The 22,990-nt window shown below is 41.6% G+C and overlaps 1 protein-coding gene and 1 long non-coding RNA gene across 7 annotated transcripts in view; one reads left to right on the forward strand and one right to left on the reverse strand.

Moving 5' to 3' along the window:
- The window catches only part of LOC111261367 (utrophin), a 91,407-nt gene that overhangs the window by 10,804 nt on the left and 57,613 nt on the right, over positions 1 to 22,990 (reverse strand). For both annotated transcript variants that reach the window (XM_086968679.1, XM_086968680.1), the window contains exons 2-6: positions 22,012 to 22,187; positions 21,342 to 21,454; positions 20,807 to 20,956; positions 20,161 to 20,384; positions 12 to 149 (exon numbers count right to left, since the gene is read on the reverse strand). In XM_086968679.1, coding sequence (XP_086824805.1) covers positions 12 to 149; positions 20,161 to 20,384; positions 20,807 to 20,956; positions 21,342 to 21,454; positions 22,012 to 22,187 — 801 coding nt within the window. The remainder of the gene's footprint in view (positions 1 to 11; positions 150 to 20,160; positions 20,385 to 20,806; positions 20,957 to 21,341; positions 21,455 to 22,011; positions 22,188 to 22,990) is intronic.
- On the forward strand, positions 6,041 to 18,649 carry LOC111261370 (uncharacterized). Of its 5 annotated transcripts, none has more exons than XR_015311476.1 (4): positions 6,041 to 16,379; positions 17,415 to 17,521; positions 17,919 to 18,096; positions 18,404 to 18,649. It is a non-coding gene; the product is annotated as an uncharacterized LOC111261370 (long non-coding RNA). The 5 variants fall into 5 exon arrangements; XR_002680920.2 differs by having other exon boundaries at positions 6,042 to 16,821; positions 17,412 to 17,521; XR_002680922.2 differs by having other exon boundaries at positions 6,042 to 16,821.

Here is a 22,990-nt window from a genome sequence, read left to right on the forward strand (position 1 = left end):
TTTTTTCTTACCTTGAGATCATCGATCTGCTGAGCGAGTTGATCCATTGAAAGATCGTGAACCCCGCTCGGCCAGTTCTCTTTGGCGGTTTCGGCCGTAAGCAGCCGACTACCGAAATCATCCAAGGCGCGTTGTAGGGCTTGCATTTTCTATAAATTAGTAACAAAATAACGAGACAAGCGATGAATAGCTTCTTAGTATTTAGCCTAAGGTGTATATCACTCAATCAGTTTAGATGTTACGTAGTATATATCCTAAGGTCAGGTGCAGTACACGATCGAACAGTATACGTTGACGCTTTTCCCATAGAGTCTGAATGTAATGTTGGAAAACGGAGCTAAAATAGATTCGAGATACGTCTGAGTTTTTGGATTCCGAATACTTTTCACTGGGCGTGTCATTCTGATCTAGAGAACGTGTCCTGATTGTCAATAGCACTCCGTTCATTAGAAGGGAAATCGCAGAATTCTGCAACTGTCATAACGTTCAACATCAATAGACTCAACGCCTACTATTTAGTTAACTAGCCAAAACTGATTAGACAGAGTAACGAAAGCGGATAATAATGGCCCTTTATTATTTGAAAAATCATTAAATCCATTAGAGTTTTCTCCGCATTATCAACTCACTTTGGCCCGTAGGAAGCTGACCTCATTTTTGGCAATTTTGGCAATCACTTCCGGCGATCGAAACGATGTAAAGCGGGTTAAGGTTCGATCATGACTCACTTTTACATTTCCAGCTTCACCGAAGACTAGAGCTGGCTCAGCAAGAGCACCATACCTTCTTCCACCGCTCTTCATTGTTATCCTTTACTGTACCAATATTAAACGTCCATAGACATTCGTATGTATAGAGTAACCAACAAAATCGAACTCTCATTTCTGAGGCTTCCGACACCCGCGCGGTTTATCTACATGCACAACACTTAGTCCATCAGCAAACGACTTCGTTGCGCTCAAGAAGTACATGGTGTACGCTTGTTTATTATTCACTAGCGAATCGAGCTTCAGTACGACCGGCATGGAATTATTTGACAACAGCACTTCAGCATTGCCACTTGACCAAAGATTTCAAACTCAAGACGTCAGTTAGAAACGCTTTTCAATTGAAACTCTCAGAGTTTGTGGCTTTTTTGTGATGCCTTCCTTGTCTACGTATCACGCAATGGTATATGATCCACATACTCAATAACTAGATGATTTGTCGTAGGCCATACGCCGAATTAGCGATTTTTCTTCGGTCTTTTGTTCGCCATCGGTTGAGGTCTTATTTTTTATATCAACACAGTAACGTTGAATGAACGGTCGTGAGATAGGTTTCTAGTACTCCGCCTTATTCAGACGCCAGCCCAGGTAAGCGCATTGCAGAACACCGCGCGCGTTATCGATTTCTTAATTTTGGGACAGGGGATACACCACAGTCGTTGGTGTATGTTTGTCTCTTTGTTTTGTCTGTTTGAAAGCGATGAAACGACGATCACTGATTAGGGACCGAACGACAATCGGACCGGCCGCAAGCGTAATAGAGCCTTCTAAAAAGCGGATTTCAGATCTCACCCCCCACTCTTGAATGGTTCGAATTGAACCGGGTTCTGACGAAAGCTGGTGCCGTTGCTTCTGCTTTTACTAATGTCGTCCCAGCGCTGATCAGTTGATCACTCAACACGAAAGATGCTGTGAGACGAAAACAGTACGTACTTTTTATATGACGTATTGTGTAAAAGTGCAAGCATTTTAATGCGGTTGATTCAGACTGGGCCCTTAAGCTTTTTAATTTCGGAAAATTCGCGTTTATATAGCTATCACTTCAGTGATATAAGGGCACACACAGCCAGATCCGAGCTCAATCACGAATTTATAAAAGGATGAACTAGAATCAGGCAACAGAAGCGAAGGCGCGCTTCTAGTTCTTCTATAACATACACAATGTGAAATCAAGGAAACAGCATGTGGATCTACATAATAACTATCTATAGGCCAAAAACAAAAAAACGTCAGAGACAAATATAGCCTGTTGTTTCGTGATATTCGTACAAACGCTCATTCGAATTGCTACTGCCTGCACGTATATGGATGACACACACTAATTTCTAATCCAATACGCGACCGACGTTCTTTATCGTCGCAGACGGCAGGATCTGCATCTGTTTTAATGTTTTTACCGCACACAATATATAGCTATATAGCTAGTAGTTGTGTTTTCCAAATAGGTGACTTTGCTCCCGAAACATTAGCGATTCCGTATTTCATCTCTTCTCGGCAAACGCACCATTGAACGAAATTTCTGGTAGCCGAAATCTCTTCCACAGCTTAAACAAAAATCAAAAATCTTATACGATAATAATCAAACGGCAAACGTTCATGTTGGGTTTGTTTGCTAGGGTGTTTCGAGCAACAGCTCTCTTGCACCTGGACAGAAGACCCAACGCGAAATGCTTGCAGCACGACTGCTAAAAACTTGAAAGAATCCTATAGCTTTGCTATTACAGAATATATTGTCCACTCAAAAGAAGATATATTTTTTTTTGACATCTTACTTTATTCTATTAGGACTAATTAATTTAAAGAACGGAACAGGCAAACTAGATCCTAAAAACAAATGCTAGTTTCGTTATACTCCATCAAGTATCACAAAAAAAAAAAACTCTACGATCTTTTTGTTTGCAATATTTAATTTCAACTCATCCAGCAACATATCGTAGTACATATTGCGTTTCATTATGATTTGATTCAGGTAAGATGGACAAATACAGGAACATCACCTTTGAACCGTTTGAGTATTACTTGAGAAAAGATCCTCATCCTTAAATTTGAAGCGGTTTAAGGCAATAAGGATCTAAACTAACTAGAAACTAACGGGTTAACCCATTTGAACGATATCTGAATGGTTGGTATCGGATACCGGCCCTACATTAAGATCAACCCGAGCAATAATTCGTAACGATCGAATAGCTTATAACTCTTTTACTGCTCCCTTTTTTCCATACTCCCATAAGACATCGCTAGTAAGCGCCCGCCATCGGGATAATTGTATTACTATTTTAAATTGTAGACATGTCGATCCATCCACAGTGGTTAAACAATATTTTATAGAAAAGAAAAAGCGGGGAGACAGCTCAGCGCAGATATCATGCTTCGAAGCAGACGACGGGAAGTTAACACTGCACTGATAGATTCAGACGAGAATCGATCGAAATCTATTTTCTCGATACGAGAATTTAAGACACCTGCAGGCTTCCGTAGGTCACGGAAACGTCAACGTCGGAAAAGGTAAAACTAAAGTCAACCAAGGAACAGGGAGGGTGTCTAAATAGGGAGGATTTGATTCTATCGGAAGTTCACACGCCCAGCGCATGATAATGAATAGGCATTTCCTTTTGTAGCGCAAACTGCTGGACACTCACTGACGCTCATTCCTGTACTGGAAGAAACTTTACGCTTAAAATATTATAAATATATACTGGTATTTGTGCAAGAGATTGGCATTAACTCTCTACCCAGGATTGGGATGTATAGACGCCGTAAACAAGCAATCATAGAACGGGCCTTTCGCCTAGGACGGATGGCGCATCGCAAAGTAAAGCCTGACATATACTGCCTAACTCGAAGGTTCCTCAAGTAGGTCATTTCGCATTGACATTTCGCAGCGGTTCACGATATTTTGCTGTCAGTGGCAATAAAAGAAAGCAGAAAATTATCCGAGTATCAAAGCAAAATGAGCAGATTAACTGTCAGTTCCGAGCGGATGCTTCCGTTCGACAATATAGGACAGAGTTGACTTGCTCACCTCGACCTGTTAGCGGAATGTTTCATAGAATCGCGAGTCTGATCGGCCCTCAAGTAGTCATCACATATATTCGTTATGTTGGAACTGGGCAGCTAATTACTTAGTTCTACGAAGTATGTCTAGGTCCATGTTAGGCATCGGACCTAGGTATAATTCGTTTTTTGCATGGAAGGGCCAGTCGCGTGAATCAATATTTACAAAAGCGGTACTAATGGTATAATCTGACACGTCTATTTAATAAATTAGTGGTTTATTTTTATAATAAAAGATGGTAAACGATATGAACTTTCAAAAGCTTCGAATCTATGGGGATAAAGTTAAGGGAGTCGACGTGCGGTTTCTGCCCACATGGTCACTCTGGTCAACGGTATCTAGACATATCTAATGTGGCCTGACGGTAAAAGGGCCGAGGTTTATTTCACAAAGTGGTAAGACACCTTGATTGAGGCAGTACAAGACCGACTAAACGAGGCCTCGCACCTCAACTGCTGGCATGCAGAGCCGTGTTGGAAGTGCAAACGCGGCCACGGGAAGCGTAATGTCACTTCCCACGTAATGGAACATAGACCGACCATCAATGAGAACCATTGTTGCCGATAGTCCACTGGCTGCTTCGTTTTGTAAGATCGACCAATTAGTATGCGAATAGCGTCAACATAAGGACCAACTGTTAACTCGACAAGACGACAGTCAAATTCGGAACGTTCGGAAATTTCGGACTGAAAAATTAACGGTTGTAAATGATTGTAAGAAAATCGCTAGGTTGGTGTGCATCTCTTTGGCAGGACAAACTGAACAGGAGAACAAAAGCTACACGTCGCGAAACTAACGCTGATGCTAAAATTATGATAGCAAAGAGCTCTGCGAATTGATTTATATACACTCATCACATATGAAGTGTGTGAGGCATTTGAGTCTGCACTTCTTTCGTTGGCTTGGCTTTGGAATAGCGTCTGATGATTAGCGACATCCCAATCGAGGAACATCACGTTAATACGAAACGTTTTTTCGGGAGAATATGGTTGGAACATGTCGCTTTGGCCATTGCTACAGGACAGAGAAGGGCGACAAAACCCGAGGTGATGAATTTTTCCAGCGTGGACGCTTAGCCACAACCAGAGAACGAATAGCCGTAATAGGCATACGATGAATGGTAAATAACCGTCCAGCCAGAACAGCAAACTGTTCGAGTAGTTGTGGAGACAATGGGAGAGACTGTTACCCGACGGATCGTTGCGTGAGAATTTTCTCCTTCTTGTGTTGAGGTACCGGCATAAGGACATGTTTTTCGTAGGTAACGACGATAGATCTACGCGAATGAGTGATGCGCCGACTCGAGTTTAAGACCTCCTCGAAGCCTGGCCGGGTTAGCAGAGGACTTACTCAGAACACGGTGCTAGGGTATGTTATTAAATAAGAATAAATTCAGTGACGGCTTTCCTGGTCCAACATATTTAAGCCACTCGATGGAAATATCAAACGAACGCAATCAGGTATAGGAGTCTATACGAAACGAACCCTGTATCTAACCAATAGCGTGGTACGACTTTCAAGATATTCTCATTAACAAAAGTTTAGAGATTAACGATATCGGTACGAACTGGGTGAAAAACAGTAATGATAAGTTAAAAAATGCGGGTTTGGTTTGTATCGCAATTAATACCATGAGCAATTTGGAGACATCTGGGAAGGAGTTAGCCCGATTCAGGACCGCTTGCCTATTCCCCCTACTTTCGACGTTTGTAGGCATAATCATGTCTTGCTAATCTATGGATCATATATTTGCTGCCATTTAGAGATAATTTGTCAATTGTAATAGCGCAGCAGACAGAGCACCTAAAAACGCTGCCAGAAACGTTTGGTTGAATGACAACTTGGTATCTTGATGTGACTTGCTGATAGTAAAACATCGATGGGTATTGGATATGTAAAAATGGATACGCAGACATATGATTTTTTACCAGTTAGAGCCAATGCTGCGGAGGCCAGCGACAAATACCGAGCTGTTCTTGTAGACTCATCAGAATTTTGATGGAAAGAAATACAATCGCGCGATTGTAGATAACAGATGAGCTAAAGTCGATATTCAGATGATTAAAACCATAAGAATCTCTTCATTTGTCGTAATACTATTTTTCTTCGATACGTGATTAATTTTACGAGATACGTCCGAATGCCCCGTGTGTATAGTGGGGCATCCCTACCGCTTTCACAGTAATAGTAAGAGAATGTATTTCAGCTAATTGTCACATAATCCATTCATTCGTATTCATCTAGTCTAAGTCTATTTCCAGCCTTTGGCACTGTACAGTGGTGTCTAACATTAAAATCGTGCAGGATGCATATTGAATGGTGTATACCAGCCGGTACACCACTTGAGGAAAAATGTGTTTTTTTTTTTCTCAAGAAAATAATTCGCTGTATGTAAACGATAAGATTTTCGGCGTGGCATAGCGCTGATATCAGACATACACACAACATATACCAATGATATTTTCGCTCTATTCTAGAATTCATAGCAAAACTATTTGTTTTTATAATATATTTAAAATACCTATTTGTAAACTACAGACGTCATCACTCATTAACTATGCATTGGCGCTCATCGTATAATCGGGTGTTCTTTTTTTTCCTAAAATGAAACCCATGGAAGAGAGGAACGGTTTTTCTTCCTTGCCAACGCCTACATCGACGGCATCCGTTCTGTTTTATCAACGCGCAGCGTCAAGCGAGGCGTGCGAAACAAACCGCTGGAACGGAAGTCCGGCGAAGAGACTGCAGGAAAAAGGTTGATGAACTCATGCTTTTTCCTGTTTCCTTTAGACGACTTCATATCATCCTTCCCCAATGTCGGAATCGAACTAAGCATTCTATGGCGTTCCAATGACACTGACTGCTGTTACTCTTGTTTGAGAGCTCGTCCAGTTATAAGCAGCCTGAAGAGGCACTTGCTATATATATAAATATATATTATGATCATATCAGACACGAGACGGCGAAAATGCAACTAAAAAACTGCCAACTGCCTTAAGGAACGGGTTAAAAAAGAGCACACATTCAGCTCGAGTGTATTGGTTCCAACAAATATCCCGGCCCACAGCTCAGAAATATCAGCTATTCGATTCAAAATTCATTATCTTTTCCTACCCATTAGGGAAAAACTGTCCAAACAATGCGATGTAACTAGGTGTCCGCATCAGGCGTAACGGCCATAAACAATGGAAACGACCTACTAGCAGACGCGTTGCGGCCGACTCAGAGGCCCCATTTGTGGATCGGTATTTTGGTAGGACATGATAAGACAAGGAGATATGCGCATAAACGAATAATGAAAACAGTCCCATACAGTCTCGAAAAGAGCCTGCCGAGGCGTCGAAGTTATATCATGATAACTTCATCCAACGGTAGTGAGCTTTGGGGCGCACCAACTGAAACAATTGGGGTTAGTTAAATGTCAACCATGTTTTGCTTACTTCGTCTTTGTCAAGCCGGCCCACGGCATTCAGTGCGAGGCAAACAAATGACAGCAGATTTTCGAATAACAGAGATAGGGCACCGCGGCTAGCCTAATAAAAAGAGCACGCTTCTTTAATGACTCAACACCTCGACGGAGATAAGCAAAAGAGCAGACAAACTCTTTACAATAACAAATCGATAAGTTTAGTTTACGGTACAGTTACACGGTACGTGTTGTCTGCGATATATTTGCGCTGTATAACAAGGGAACCCAGTTCCATCGCGTTATTTATCATGTAAGATTAGACAAGTCTACGACAATGACATGAAATTCCCTGCTCATGTCGACAATACATCGGCATCGTTAAGAGACATTCTCTAATGCCGGAGACCATTTATCAGTTTCCTTGTAAGAAGGAGTCACCGCTGCATAACGGTATGCGCTAGAGGTCGATGTCAGATTTGCAGAGGACAAGAGGCTTGGATACAAGGCCTCGATCGGTACCCATAAATTGGTGTCGACTTAGGCGAACTTGTGCTCAGACTTTTTTATAAATTAAAACTCCTTCTGTGCGTCTATTCGATTTCTGCTGACTACACGACTCACTGCCAGCAATATAGTAATATCATTAACAATAACGGTAGCCGATATAAAGCTCGGCACTTAAATTTCTAACCGTATTTCTCTGATAGTAAACCGTGAAGTGGGTTCGGTCAGATTGGCTCTTGGTGACTAGTCGATGGCTAGGATCCTGTATGTCGCATAGATTCTGCTTTTTCAGGAATAGGCGCATCCTTCTTCTTATCGTCGTTAGACTTTTGACGAGGCAGGACAATGCCTCTGTCTAGACCTGCATATTGCATAGTTGTAAAAATCTGATCTGAGATTCAGCTGTAGATGCGTGGTATAGGGTTTTCGTTAACCAATGTGGGGAAATATCTTATCGGAATCACCGCAAGCAGTTTCTAGAAACATTTCTGCGGCATGCTAGGATGAAACCACGGATACATCAACATCTCGACCTAGACGAGCTAGAATCAGCTGAAATTTTAGCGTCTAGCCGTCTGTAGACAAAATGAAAAATTTAATAAGAAACGACGATAGTGCATAGGCTCTCTAATTGTTTGATTTTGGATTACGACAAAAAACGAAATTAACGCAGTAACACAACATCGTATAACGTCGTTCGCAGCTATACGGATACCAGCGGAAAATGTCATGGCGACAGAAACCGATGGACAGTAATAAAGTTCTGGCGGTAGGAGGTCGCTCTGTACCGGCAACGAAACAGCTGTGTTTATTGGATCAGGTGGTCAGGTCGCAGATCAAATCCTTGAAGTGGCATCTTAAAGAATCTTTTGTAGAAGCCATTGTAAGAATAGTCTTAAATTGTCCTGTCTCCAGCTCACAAAGTAAATCAACAACAATAGATTCTAGAGTTCGTGAAGCAGCTCTAATACAATAAATAAATCAAACATTTCATCGGCATTTACAATGCTGGCGTATGATAGGCCTGCACAACAGATCCATATACCTCAGCACCTCAAACGAATCAATATATCTAAAATCTGAACGCTTCTCAGACTTCACAGTATCGCCTACCGGAAAATTGCCGTCAGTTAAATGAGTTTGTTGAACGCGATCGTCAAAAGTGTACGTGGCTCCACCTGGCAACCACAACATAATAATAGTAAGATAGCTATATCTCTGTTTTTTTTTTTTTTTTTTTTTTTTTTTTTAGAATAATCTTATTATAAGACAACCGCCTTCAAATGTATGGCGCATGTTAACCGTCTGCCAAGAGCTCGTTTCTGTTGAGCGTTAAGACGTCGTACTCGTCTAAATCCCGTAACACGAAATTGTCAATGATAGTTACATGACAAGTGAAGAAGTTTGTTGTTGTATATTTCAACGGTTACTATTGACTTAGCCAGTTAAAGATGTTTCCCGCAAGTTGCCCAAGCGTTACTTAGACAATCTGCATAGAAGTTTGCTTCGTTTATCTGCTTCTAAAATTGGCTACCATTTTTTAAAGTGCCGGTTCCCGGCTTCTTTGCAAGACACTGGGACAAAAGCAGTAATAGGTATTGCATTGGCTAGCAGCCAAGCGCACAGACTAATCCGCATGTGTAAGTTAACGTTGAAAGCAGAACTTCACGGAGATAGTCTGGACATTATCTTTTCGGGGTTAACTTCGCGAGCTTCCCTAGTCTAACATCAGTAAGAAACAACTAAAAAAAAAAAAGAGGAAACAATGAATCGTATCATTAAATTTTATTAGGTGTTATTACTATTTCTGCTATATATAACGCTTTTTTATTGTAACGTCTCTTTGCTGCTTTTGTTTGTTTGTTTGTTTGTCTCTTAGCGGATGCCGCATACGTTTATATAATCTAGGTGAACGGAAAGAGTTTTATCTTTCGGCCGGGCTTTTCCCCCAGTACTCTTAACTATTTCCGTCCACCGCAAACGGACCAACCGATTTACTGGGCCGCTTTTGGCGTTACCTGAGACTGTGCTGTCGACAACGACTCTTAATAATTAGTATTTTAGTCCTCAAATAGTAGTGATGTCATATCTGTGTTCTATACAAGAACGAGATAATAATGCCTTAACCAGGCATTTCGAAATATACGCGTCTCTACATCCAAGCAATAGAAATAGGATTAGATAGAAGAGATAGATCACCAGAAAAGGATGTGTTAACTACTTTTTGAGCGTATATTCTATAATGGTCGAAATTTAATCAACAATTAAAAAAATCTTCATCCCAGAAAGGTTCTAATAGTAGTCTTCTGTAATTGGCCCTTCTGTAATAGATGCCTTATGACTTCGAGGTAAGACTTATGCTTTAGTATCACAGAGACAACAATCGGGTAATGATAACATTATTACGGTCCCGTACTGTGATTGTACTATAGTTTTAATCCTGCTTTCGGTACAGTTAGACTAGTGCGTGAGGCCACACGTATCAAGCATAAGGTAAACCCTGTCGTCAACGAAATACTAATCTTGGGCCGAATCAGCCGAAAAGCCGCGTTTTGAGCATATAAACCCAGATCACGGTTGAGGAACTTACAGGAAACGACTTTGATTGAATAGGTCAATAGGAACCCTTGGATATAGTGTCTCAAGATTTATGTACTAAACTGGAAACATCTGAACCTTGGTCCAAAATGATCATACAGCTTCCCCAAGCGACGCAGGTCTTTTTTCGCTTAATTAACGCAATTTTTTCTGGAAAGTTTAAATATTTGAGTATCGGCATATAAATGCCATCGAGTTTTACATCATCCAGGATCTATGTTAATTATAAAAACAATAATTTCTTAGGGCCGGTCATTTTGACCACGTACTGTAGTAATAGATATACAAGTATTGGGAGGCTTAATGTTAGAATGGCTATCAATATTTTCAACGCAGCAAGCGTCATTCACGAGGCTGTTCTATCGTAAACCCGTACCAGCTGCCTTGGTGACCTTTATCGCATAGCTACTTTACCCTGCCGACTAAACAGATATTCACAGACACGGCGATCTTTAAAGCTAAATTTTACTTTTATTCTGCCACACAATGGCAGTAGCATCAATGGCTAAGCATCGCAGATTCACAACCAGCCAATCGACGGGTTAGCTGGGACGAAAACCTGTGCCTGTACTGACAACGGCCTGCGACCCGGGCAAGCAGATGATAAAGATAGTCTCGCGTGAGTCAGCCATCCGGCATCGCCACCCCTATAGCTAGGTTTTCTAAATTCGTTTGGGTGTCCGCTGCCTACTGCTTAACAATCCGCTCAATCTACCATATGACATATAGTCCAGGTAATACTAGGCTACAAAGTGCGCAAACAGGCAGTCACTATCTACTTCCGCAGCCCTCCTCTCGCTCTCCACCTTTTACCTTTACTTGGCCTTTCGCATTTGTTATCACTCGGGCATTATTTTTCCTACTCCTAATTGCAGCTGCCATCTGCCGGTTGTTTCCGCTATCTGATTTGGTACGCACGATTCGTATACGATGACCATGTGCTTATGTGCCGATAGTAGCTTACGTCGACAATATGACCGCTGTGACGAACCCGTACATTCTGCTAGCCAACGCAGTAATGAAAACCACTGAAATTTCTGTTTATGCCTATCTGAATGCATATACATATGTGCTACCGGCAAAAATATTCGCTTTCCTCTATTTAGTACAAGTGTGAACATCATGTCCAGTAGCATATCAGACAAATACGTTCGTCATGTTGGCGGACCCCGTATCGCTGAGTTCGTTCGTTGTCACCGTCAGTTCTAAAGGCAAGAAGCCAATATAATAGGACCAGCGGCCGGTTTGGATGATTTCGGAAGGGTCAATAGCGGTAGTGTACAAAACAGCGAACCGCTTGGTCTTACGGGAAAGCAATATTGTAAGCGTCTATCTAAGTGCGTCGTTCATAGAGTAGGCAAACGAGTTTGGTTTTGGACGGGGCTCAATCCGTCTTAGTTTTGTTGGTCTTTAACCGTTGGATGTTTTAAAAATGGCGTCACTTCGATGAGCGAGATATGCGAGCAAAACTATAAATGGTGTCTATATCGGCAATGGTTGTTGATAGAGGATTGACTTATTAATATTATTATTTTGATATTCAATTCAAAATATCACACCACAATATTTGACTGACCTATACTTTCCATTCCGCAAGAGACGTCAAAAGGGTACGATGACCCGCTATTTGGGGCTTGGTTCTGAGGAGCTTTATTAACAGCTAGCTAGACGGCTGACATGAAATGTCCTTGTAAATATAGGGTTAAACAACTTTATGGTTTAACGTAGTCGTTCAGGTAAGTCCTGCACGTAATTCGCCCTTTTCCTCCAAATCTACGTCTCGTACGGGACAGCTGAGGTGTTTCGAAAGTAGCATTGCCATCTTCTTTATAAGGCTGGCGCTGTGCTAAATTTCCTCCCTTTTTCTACTGTGGAAAACTAGCAGTATCGTTTTGGCTGGTCTCTACGCGGTGGGCTATGCGAAGTTCTTTTCAGTACGTCACCAATGTAGAATAATACTTCTGTCACTTGCATCCTGCACAGTTCCCAACAAACAACTCCAGTTATCAGCCCTTCTATGCAGGCAAACGGTAGTCAATAGGCAGCAGCACTTACAGAAAATATGTGTAACCGTTTCCCGATCGATAACACGTGCCATACATATATACACATATATACATACACAAACTGTATCGAAGAATAATGCAGGAGTAGCGACAATTGTGATAAAAGATCGGTCTCCAATCTACCGAGATAAGCAATGACTTCGCTATCGACCTTCAGCCGTTATCGAAGAAACCATCGTCCAAAGCTGTTCTGTCATAAAGCTGACTGCACAAACCTAACAGCCACACTGAGAAATAAGCTGAATGAGGATATGAGTTGGACACGACACGGCAATAAAGACAGCTGACGGGACGGCTGGTTGGACGGAACGGCGGTGGTAAGCCACAAGCCGCACTGCAGTGTTCGACATCGATGCGATACGCGCAACGTCAGAATTAGCAGTAACAGCAACAGCACCAGGAACAACAGGAAGACACTTCCCTCCCTTATCGAATCTGTAAACCGTAGAATTTGACGAATACGTCGTTACTACCATGTACACCGCAGCGCCACTGCTTTGGGCAGTACAGCTGGAAGTACACGAGCTTCCGACATTCATAGCACGCGAAATGCTAGTAGTGGCTACTGCAGAACGAGGAAAAATCAAGATAATCAATAGCTCCTTGCCACTGGGGTAACAGAATGCTGCACCCGCCCCTTTCCGTTACGGCGGCAACTAAATGGGAACGAAATAGGAGAACGATGATTTGCCCTTCCTGGGCTGGTTGTTCCACTCGTCAAGGAGATATATCAGGAAGCTGAGCGCACCATGTGTGTGTGTGTTGTGTGTGATAAAGATCAAAATAGAGATGAGTGAAACATACGATCAACGGGATAAACTACGGGTGGTTTTTTCATTTTTGTTAGGAATGACATGAAGGGCAGGAAGCAGTGATGGAAAACGCTAGCCGAACATCCTCCGCTGACGCTTGTATTGCCGACGGAGATCTATCCAATTGTCACGCGTGACTCTCTTTTATCGTTGTAGAGGGCTGCGTGCAGCAAGTGCGCCTGCTATAGACGGACGGAATTGTGTCCTGTTTGAGCTTAGCAGGAAGTCGGGTTCCACCTAGACCGTTAATACGTTGTAATGAGCATCCGACCGTGATGCTAATGATGCCTACGAGCATCTATGAATCCGACAGTAAAGGCAGCTAAGAACTTGTTGGCAATGTTGTTCCTGTTGATGTTATTGCTGTTACCTGTGGACGATTTATATTTACCGCGAAACTCGCAAAACGTCGTCAATAAACACCTCAGGAAAATGAGGGGGTAAAGCAGTGCTATTGAGTGCATGCGGCCGCCAGTTTGTATGCAGTAATCAATGGAGTATTGCATGTGCACGAGTAAGAGTCGTATTGGGTTGTAATTAACAAGGAGGATATGGCTGGGCCGAAACAGTCCACGCTAACTGGTTATATCAGCATAATACTGCGCGTGAACGTACATTGGCGCTGTATGAGCTTCTACAAAATATTTTGACTTTTACGTATGATGCTGTTGCTGCTGGTCTTATTGTTACTGAATATGACAGGGTTATACCAGGACAAGTCGAAGTGTGTCCATGTCTAGTATCCAAGCAAGATTAGTTTACGTGTGTAAGCTTTGACACTAAGACAACCTAAGACAAATCTCTACCGCATGATTACGTGGAAATTTGGAAGAATTCTATATGCTATCGGATAGCCTAGGCCTGGCGGAATCCTGCGATTATGACGCCAGGTCGAGTTTACGTGAAATGTCATTTGTCTATCGAATCGGATAAAATGGCATACGAAGACTGGCGGATACTAGGAAAGTATGGACATTCTTTCCATACGCGTTTTGCTGGTGTATCGCCACCGGTGTTAACTGATATAGCAAAACTAGAAGAGATGCTGAAACGCGGTATGTAATCCCAATGAGCTCGTTTGGCTCAATGGCATATTACAACCAAGATTCTCACAGAGACAATCGAGACGATGGACTTTGTACTTCGGTCGTGAAACTGGCCGTCATATAATTCTGTTACTATGCGATAAAATTTGATACACGTCACCAGGCGTAGAAAAACGGATAAATACGAGTGAAACTCAATGGATGCAAAGTGGCCCTGTAAATATCTACGTATCGGCAAGCTTCAACGAAGCGCTCTTCTTTATTAATTAAAAGATCGTATTTTTTTGTAATCATTCGAATAAAATCTCCTGTATTTGTCCATGAATAAATTGCTCGTCAATTCTGAGCTCAGGACATAAGTTCATGTACTTTCAAAATAAGGTACATGCTATGTATGAAGTTACACCAAGGGCTGTCGGCAAAATGGAACGCTTTATTATTTATAACTTATTTCTCTGGCTAGTTTCTTAGATGCATTTTGTATTGCAAGCATTCGCTTCGAACAATCAGAATCGATTTCAGCTGATTTTGATAAATAGTGGCAATAATTTAACCTTAGATTGAGCCTATAAATACTCTAAGGTTATAGGTCTGTGTTTCGTAAAAAAAAATAAGCTTACACATGTGACATACCGGAACGCTGTAGCAGGGCATTACGCCCACGGAGCTATGACCTAATGTGAATGCATTACGAATACAAACTTTATATTCATTATATCCGTATGGGAAAAGTGCTGAGTATAACAGCCTTGACGTAATTCGAAGGTATCCAAGGAGCATTTCGCTTGCATGGCCAGGTATCCACACACATAGATCACGTAGGAAGAAGGAGCTAGGTAAAATGTGTACGCGTCCCCAAATGGTTTACATGACTCTCATATAGGCACATGGAAACCCTAGCAAAAGTATAATTAAGCAACACATTCACATCATGATTATCTTCGCAAAACACTACTAATACACTGCATGTGATGGACCATAACTGCATCGATATAAGACTGCGTAGGTTCTTCAGAGACGGATGCGGGCCCCCAACAAATGTCACCCAAATCAACTTGATCCTTTCGAAAAGACACACACAGCGTTGATCACTTGGCAAGTTCCGAGCGTACGGTGAAGCGTTGAGTCGTAACTCATTCACACCGGTACCAGCTGGTAACTCCAGTTGGAACACTAGCCCATAAAAGACCCTTCGGAGCTAACTCTGAGAAATCGACGATGAACCAGCACTTCCATCAGGAAAAACAACCACGACAGAGGTTAAAAGAAGTATTGCGTTGCTCCATTCCTGAGTACTCGCAGTTTTCGCCGTTTAGCCGTTTACTTATAACTGCATATAGAAAAGTTCCTATGATTGCGCCGGGGACACGGGAAACACAATAGCCATAAACATAACACTTGTAGGTCTGCACCAGGTGCCCAGAGGACTGAACTACGGAACATTTTCTTGGCTGAATCACCAGTTACGTTTCACCTTTGGCGGCAAACCGCTTTTCTACCGCATCGATATCAGTAAGAGACTATGACGACCGTGCTCATTATTGGCCAACGATCGCTACGATTGCCTGATCTCTAGACTGCGTAGACGCTAGGACAGGTGAAACGATTCGCGTCTTGTGGCGTTTCACCGACGGTAAGCGGCGGCAACGAATAGACAAGCAAACGTCGTTCATGTCCATAGGCCGTGCGCGACTCTCAGTGGGCAAGAGTGTTGAACTGCTCCTGTAGCCGCTGATTCTGCTACCGTTAGTGTAGTAGTGAGCCACAACGGCAAACGCTGTTTGAAGGAAGGAACTGTCATGCCGCTCACGGAGAAGGGACTGCGACAATGCAACGTACCGTGAGTACACAGCAGCAGCGTCTGTCAGCGGAACACGAGCGAACGAGCAGTATCCTACTGAAAAGTGGCGGTCGACGATGCAAAAAAAACAGTGTTATAAGTGTCTCTGCGTGCGCTGTGGCCACAATGCAATTTTCTATAGTAACAACAACGATGATGACGACGAAGATGATAACCCCTTAACATCAGCAAGATTAGCAACAATAACAATGGCGTAAAAAGCGTGCGATATTTAACGTTAAAAAGAACAAAGAAGAACCTGGTTTTTTTTTTCTAGGCAGAGTAGGTTGAAAAGACATATCTTGTTTCTCTTGCTGAAGAAGCAAGTAGATGGATGTATGTTGGACTATAGTTCAGCCAGTGTCGGAAACCGGGTAGACAAGGGATAGGAAACGAACGTTTAGAAATCACTGAGTTGCGCATTTAGTGTTTGTTCGTGTACTCTTGCCTCATGTTTCGCGACACTGCCCTTCTTTTATATATACGATTCGACCGCTACTGGAAAGCTATTGACTGAAACTGCTTTTTCTAACAGCACTAATCGGGCGGCCCTGTTATACTGTGAACTGCTGGATATCTCGTGCCGCTTTTGAGAGTCATCTGGCAATTTTTCCATGAAAACTAAGCCCAGCTGAAGAGATAACGTCAACTTACCAAACGTGCCTATGTATACTGACAAAAACACGTAAAAGGCATTTTCGTTTTAACAAATACTCTCTGCAGAGTAAGTAGTTCCTATTTCTAGAAAAAAAAAAAAAAAAAAAAGGCCTTTTCTGGAGTTCTGCGCACCAGCGGTAATCGTTAAATAACTACATTTAAAAATGGAACCGTTGACTTTTGTTGATGTTTATCTATAGCCGTTATCGTTCCAACGACCAGTACGCTCTCATATGAAAAACTTAAATTGAATAATATCAATGTTGTGTACTAATGCCTTAACATTAGCTATCAAAATATTCAAGCGGTCGAGCTCCGGCAAGATAACGAAAGCTAGATAACCTACATCAATAACAAAGCAGGTCATTCAAAGATGACACGTATATAGTATAAACAAATAATCATCTAAGATTGCGCTATGATCACGAAGGGGTCTCGTAGTATTCGTTGACGATAGCAGATCGCTGTTTGAGCGACTGCATTATAAGGGGGAGTTGCCTGATCTTCGTTTCGGTTAATATTAGTGTGACGAAGGCTTCAGGCCTCGTCAAGCATTGTCTCTCTCTCTCTCTCTCGTGAACGTTCTCAATGTCATTTTGATATAATCATACATTTCTGTCTCTCTGTTTGACTTCTATACCCACCAATTTCCAATAGCAGAACTGTGCCAGAAGTCTCAGGTGATTCAGTTATCTATATCTGAGTCAGAGCGGATCGTAGACGAGATTTAGATAACCGTCTAATTGCATAAAATCAAAAAGAGCCAGGTACGTATAATATCAAAGCACAGTTTGAACATAGACATCAGCATCACTCTCGCTCGTCTAAAATTAAATGTGTCAAGTTTTCCATCTGGCGCAGTCGTGCAGGTGTTCTCAGGAACGTTCTCATAAATGAGGACAGCGAGGAGTTTATTTTCACATCATTAAACCGCTTTTTATAATAGCTAAATGATTTTCGTAAAGTAAAAACGTAGCTGACGCCCTCAAAAGACACGATCAATTGTTAACTGTGAATCGCACCAAAAAAAGGGCTATATTAGTAGGTGCCTGTAAACTGTAGTGTGATTTGTGAACCACCTAAGGTCTAACCATATCAACTTGAGAGCAACGAATTCCGCTCAAGGTCTCTCTGATGAGTCACGAGCCGGCTATGTATTTTCAGGTAGCCCGTTTTTCACTGCTCGGATACGCGCTCCCGCAGCAGCTATCAAAAAAAGGTACAGAAGTAACTTAAGCTACTAAAAAATGGCGACAAGTTTCGAAAATAATAAGACTCCAAATATAGACGGAAGCTTCCCCGTCTGTTTCTCCTCTGCCTTCCACCGTACGCGTGAAAAATGGTAAGGCTAGCAGTATAATTTAAACAAGTTGTATAAACAACCTGATGCACTCGTTCGAAACTAAATACTACGTCATTAGAGAGGGATATCGAACTACACATGGATAAATGTGTGCGAGGTCGTTTGAATAGTAAAACATCAGTATGTCTGAGATATGTTGAGCCATTTACATACGAAAATTCAGTCGAATTTTGGCTCGGTAAACACATAAGTCGACGGGATTCAAGTCAGCGGACGGTAAGGTACCCGCCGCGGAAAGATGTTTACAATGACAGTATATGATTGCAGACATGTGGCCTCTTTTCAGCGTCTCAACGTCTCAACATTTGCAGCTAAAGTCCCCGGAGGGGACCCTGTCGAGATGCGGATTTCGTTGCTGTCGTGTGTGCACGTTTCTGCCGCTGGACAAGCCGATCATCAACCTGCATATATAACAGGAGCGCGTGGACAGGGCCGCCCTGTTGGCCTACGTCAGATAAACGCACATGGATCGAAACTAGGCCCCATGGCAGAATGGACAAGAATTACTAGCGTTGATAAAATATCAAACGTATCATGTGTGTTTTTTTTTATATATTTTTTTGAGCTAATAGCTATTTTATCCAGTGTGGATATACGAGTCTTCCGATTTAATCAATAGTATAAATATATATAATTTTCAAGGCGGCCAAAATACTGTTACGTGTGTAATAAGAATAATGGCAACACGAGTGATTTAGCTATTACGAGTATTCAAAATTTTTATAGATAACCGCTCGTTTTGGTTAAGGGTAATTCCTATGGACTGCTATCTGGAATCATTTGAATAAGAATATATGACCAGAAAGGCACCTTATTTTGGTCAGTCTGAGTCGATGCATCCAGTCGCGCAAACAGCGAGTTATAGTAAGGCCGTTACTAACTACCCTGTTAAGGCCGTTACTACCGCTCATTGGAAAATATCCGTCTGATAGTGTTACTGCTATGGCCTGCATTAATACTATTGTCTGATTATGCCATATTGCTCGCCGTTCTATTATGTGGAATGCTGAACAGCTTGCTCAGTCGTTTGGTTTATGTCCTGACTAAGCAATGGTAAGACAGGGTCACTGGGGCCCGCTTTAATTCACGTTTTGCTAAATCAGCAAACGGTACAAAAGGAGCCTTGTGAGGTCTTACAAGAGCAAACGATACTTACCGACGGCCTTCGAGATTCAGGCAATACAGAAAATTTCACTTGTTTTTTTACCTCTACCTTCCCCTCTTCAATGAGGACCATATTAGCCGCTAACAAGGTTAAATAGGTCATAGGTGCTTTTACCTCAACGTTGTCGCAATCAATGAGTGAACATCTTCTTACTATGCCCCGCTCGAATCCTATTTGCCCTGTTGATAGGTCAGTAGAATTCCTTACGTATTAGAATTAGTCAATATTTACAAAGCAAATTCAAAATTTTGGTCGAGCGCGAAACAAAGCCCAGGGCTATAAAATGGTAAAGACGCTTTGCAGCTAATAAGAACCTGCGGTTGATCATAAAGGTGAACTATAGCATTGTGATCTAATAACGGTGAATTATATGTATAATTTTTTGTTCATTTTTAAGAAGTTGTAATGTTAAAGTGTGTGAACGGTTCTATGCAATTGTACTTGGTACCAAAATTTCGAAATCGTCGACGGTACTGATTCCATCTTTTCAGATTTGAACAACTTACCTTATTTATGATTGATGACATATTAGAATCTAAGGTCAGCTTCATTATAACACATCGTAAATCTCACGTAAAAGAGGACGCAGACACGAAGGACAATTTTTTTATTGTTACTTAGCGAAAAGATATTATCTTCAATAGTTTGCTGCCTAAAGGGGGGGGGGGGGTTTGACGATCACGAATCCTTCTTTTTAGTAGTGTAATAGTTTCTGCAATAAAATTTACTTTCTTTGAATGATAAATAAAGTGTCTCTATAACATATATATGTAGCCTGATATATATGTTTACCATCTTATTAAGACTATCTTAGGGTGGGTCTTTTAAAATGTGCATATTATATATAACTATTATTCAGAAACGATTATGACACTTACATTAAGTACATCGTCGAGTCGTCTGTGACGCTGATCGGTGTGAGCGACAAGAAGATCCCATTTTTCGGTTAATTTGGTCACATCTCTGCGAACTGATCGAGCTAATTCATGAGAGTCTTCGCTGCTGCCTACGGTAGTGCCATTCGGCCCGACTTCATTAGCGAGTAGGTCGCTACCAGGCCCTCCACGAGCGCCTCCATTGCTCGAACGACGCTCCCCAAATTCTAAAAGTGACGTAAATCATTAATTGAAAATAATGAAGGAACAATTGGGAAAGCACACAGATTGTGATTAGGGTACATTGAGAGGTATACCTATGATTAGTGCTATGATGATCATCTATGTTTGTCCATTGTGTTTCACTAATGCAGCGATTGATGGCACACTGGCTCGTAACTCTAAAATGAAATTATTTCTATTTCAATAGACAAAAACACAATACGATCGACAGCTCCTATTTTGATTTCGTGCTGAGTTTCATTTCCGTATGATTGCTAGAGATACTGCTACAAAGCTAAAGTCGGTAAAATCAGGACTAAATCGAATAGTTTTATAAAGCGAGTGTCTTGTCCTTATTAGCAAACGCTTTTTTTTTATAATAGGAGAAGGTGTTTTTTTTCGTTCTACAATACGTCACGCTACTTACGGTCAGGTGGCGTCATGTCGGCGCCCTCCCTTTGCAAAAAGTTCCGTCCTGCAAGCAGGGCGCTCTCAATGATCGGCCGTTTGTCGTCGAGCTGCACGCGGAATCCACGGTGGTCGTCCTGTTGCCTCATGATCGTTGCCACATCACCCCCTGCAGGGTAACGAAGCCGCCCAAAGAGGTATCGGAAGTCGTGGAAACCCATGTATATTAGAAAGACAGCACGCATACGAAAAAAAAGAATACACTTTTAATTTCATATGACCATTTTATCTTTATATGTATATAGTGTCTCTGTATGTTATGTGCTCCCAACAAGAACTTAGCTAGCAACAACAGAATAGCAAATAGCAAACATTAGATTGCTTATGCTTTCCCATAGGATTAAAAAAATCGGTAAAAATTGCATCTTTGAGTATAAATTGCTTGTATCCAGATAATTAAATGACTTCAATGAGTCTGGAGGCGTCAAATAATTTTTCTCTTACGTGATACGAATTTAATATATATTTCTCACAGAAGAAAAACGAGTACGTACCGATTTGCGGCTGGGCTCCCAATTCCGTCTCCTTTTTGACTACCCACTCGACAAGTTCTCGTAGACTCAGCATTAACTGGTGCCAGTGGTCTGCGCCATTCTCTAAGCGCGTCCTAAAGCGGAAAAAAAGCACGCGACATCCGCAAAGGATGCGAAAGCCATCATAAAAAGTCGGAGTAGCAACGGTGTCCACATACCCCATAACAAAAGTGTAAAACATCACCAGAACAAAAGCGGCAGACGAAGAGGCAAAAAGGTTAAAAATAAAGTACGTCTTTTAGTTAATTCGAACTTAATTTACTGCGTCACTGCTTTCGAGGGAAAAATGAAGTAGATCCTAGAATCGGGTGAGTACTTAACTCTAATAATTATACCTAAGTAATTACGTCAAATACTCTTCAGTACGAACTTCGTCTCTCTGGCATGCCTTTCTCACGGACTTCGGCCGAAGCATATTTGGAAACTTTGGTGCCGTCACAACATTGCCTTGAAGATAAGGACTGAGCCATTTTTTTTTTTATAAACATATGATACCTTGTTATTCGGGTCTTTATTCTGCTATCATTTCAATGAGTCGTTATTGTACGATATTAAACTAGACCATCAAAAAAATAGCTAAAAATGTTGGGTTTGAACTCAAAAACAAGAAACAGGTTATCGCAGTACTGACCTGATGGAGACAATCCGTAATCGTAAGTTATCCCACCTGGCGTTCATTTCGTCTACCCGGCTTTTGAGAAGTAGCGCCTCCTCTGACGGTGCCGTGACCCCCTGAATAAGACTTTGGCCACGGTCGCTGATCGTTAGATGCAAATCCCGTTGGCTGTCAATTTCGCGCTGCAGCTCCTACAGGTGCAAGTCGATTTGAATGAAAAACGAGTACGTGAGGGTGGTTCATAGAAAAACGATGGCAAAATCTAAATTTCCTTTAGAAAGTACTGGGTATTGCCACTGTCAGCTAGGCAGATCCGAACAGATAACGTTAGTCGTGAAAATTAAAAAAAAAAAATCCCATATTATACTAAAAAAGCCTGATATACTACTAAACACCATCAACTGCATACAACATCATTTTTAATGATGATTATTTGGTACGATTCAAACAAAATTTTGTTCTAAAACAAGGTCTCTTTAGTGCTCGCCGGAGTCATTGTTTAGCTGACTGAACATACATCACTGTTTTTGCTTCACTGCCCTGCTCTTCTAAAATACAAATGTCAATATGCCCGTAGAGGCGAGAGGCGGGGTGGGGCAGGTTTAACAAGAAAAGAACGTAACTTATTTTACTGAATGTGATTCTACCTCGACAAAATTTCCTAAGACAAAAATACTAGTCCGCAGATGAATGACTCCGCGGCCTTGCCGCTTATCGCAATATGACCTCGACTCTTTTCTCATACCCTGTACATATATATATATATAGTAAATGCCTACGACCGACAATGTATGGTTTCGGCTCTATAACGACCCCTAAATTGAACTGATACAGCCTTAAGTCGTACTAGTTGGACGTAGTATTTTGCACTCAGGATAATATTTATTAATTCGACGAAAAGTATAGCATTGTTGACTTTACTATGTTCTGAATAGTTTGAGACAATAATTGGTGAACCAGCCAGCTGATTAGAGTCAAACTCTCATGCAATCGA

The sequence above is a fragment of the Varroa jacobsoni genome, unplaced genomic scaffold (genome assembly GCF_002532875.2).
Source record: "Varroa jacobsoni isolate VJ856 unplaced genomic scaffold, vjacob_1.0 scaffold_551, whole genome shotgun sequence".
Taxonomy (NCBI): domain Eukaryota; kingdom Metazoa; phylum Arthropoda; class Arachnida; order Mesostigmata; family Varroidae; genus Varroa; species Varroa jacobsoni.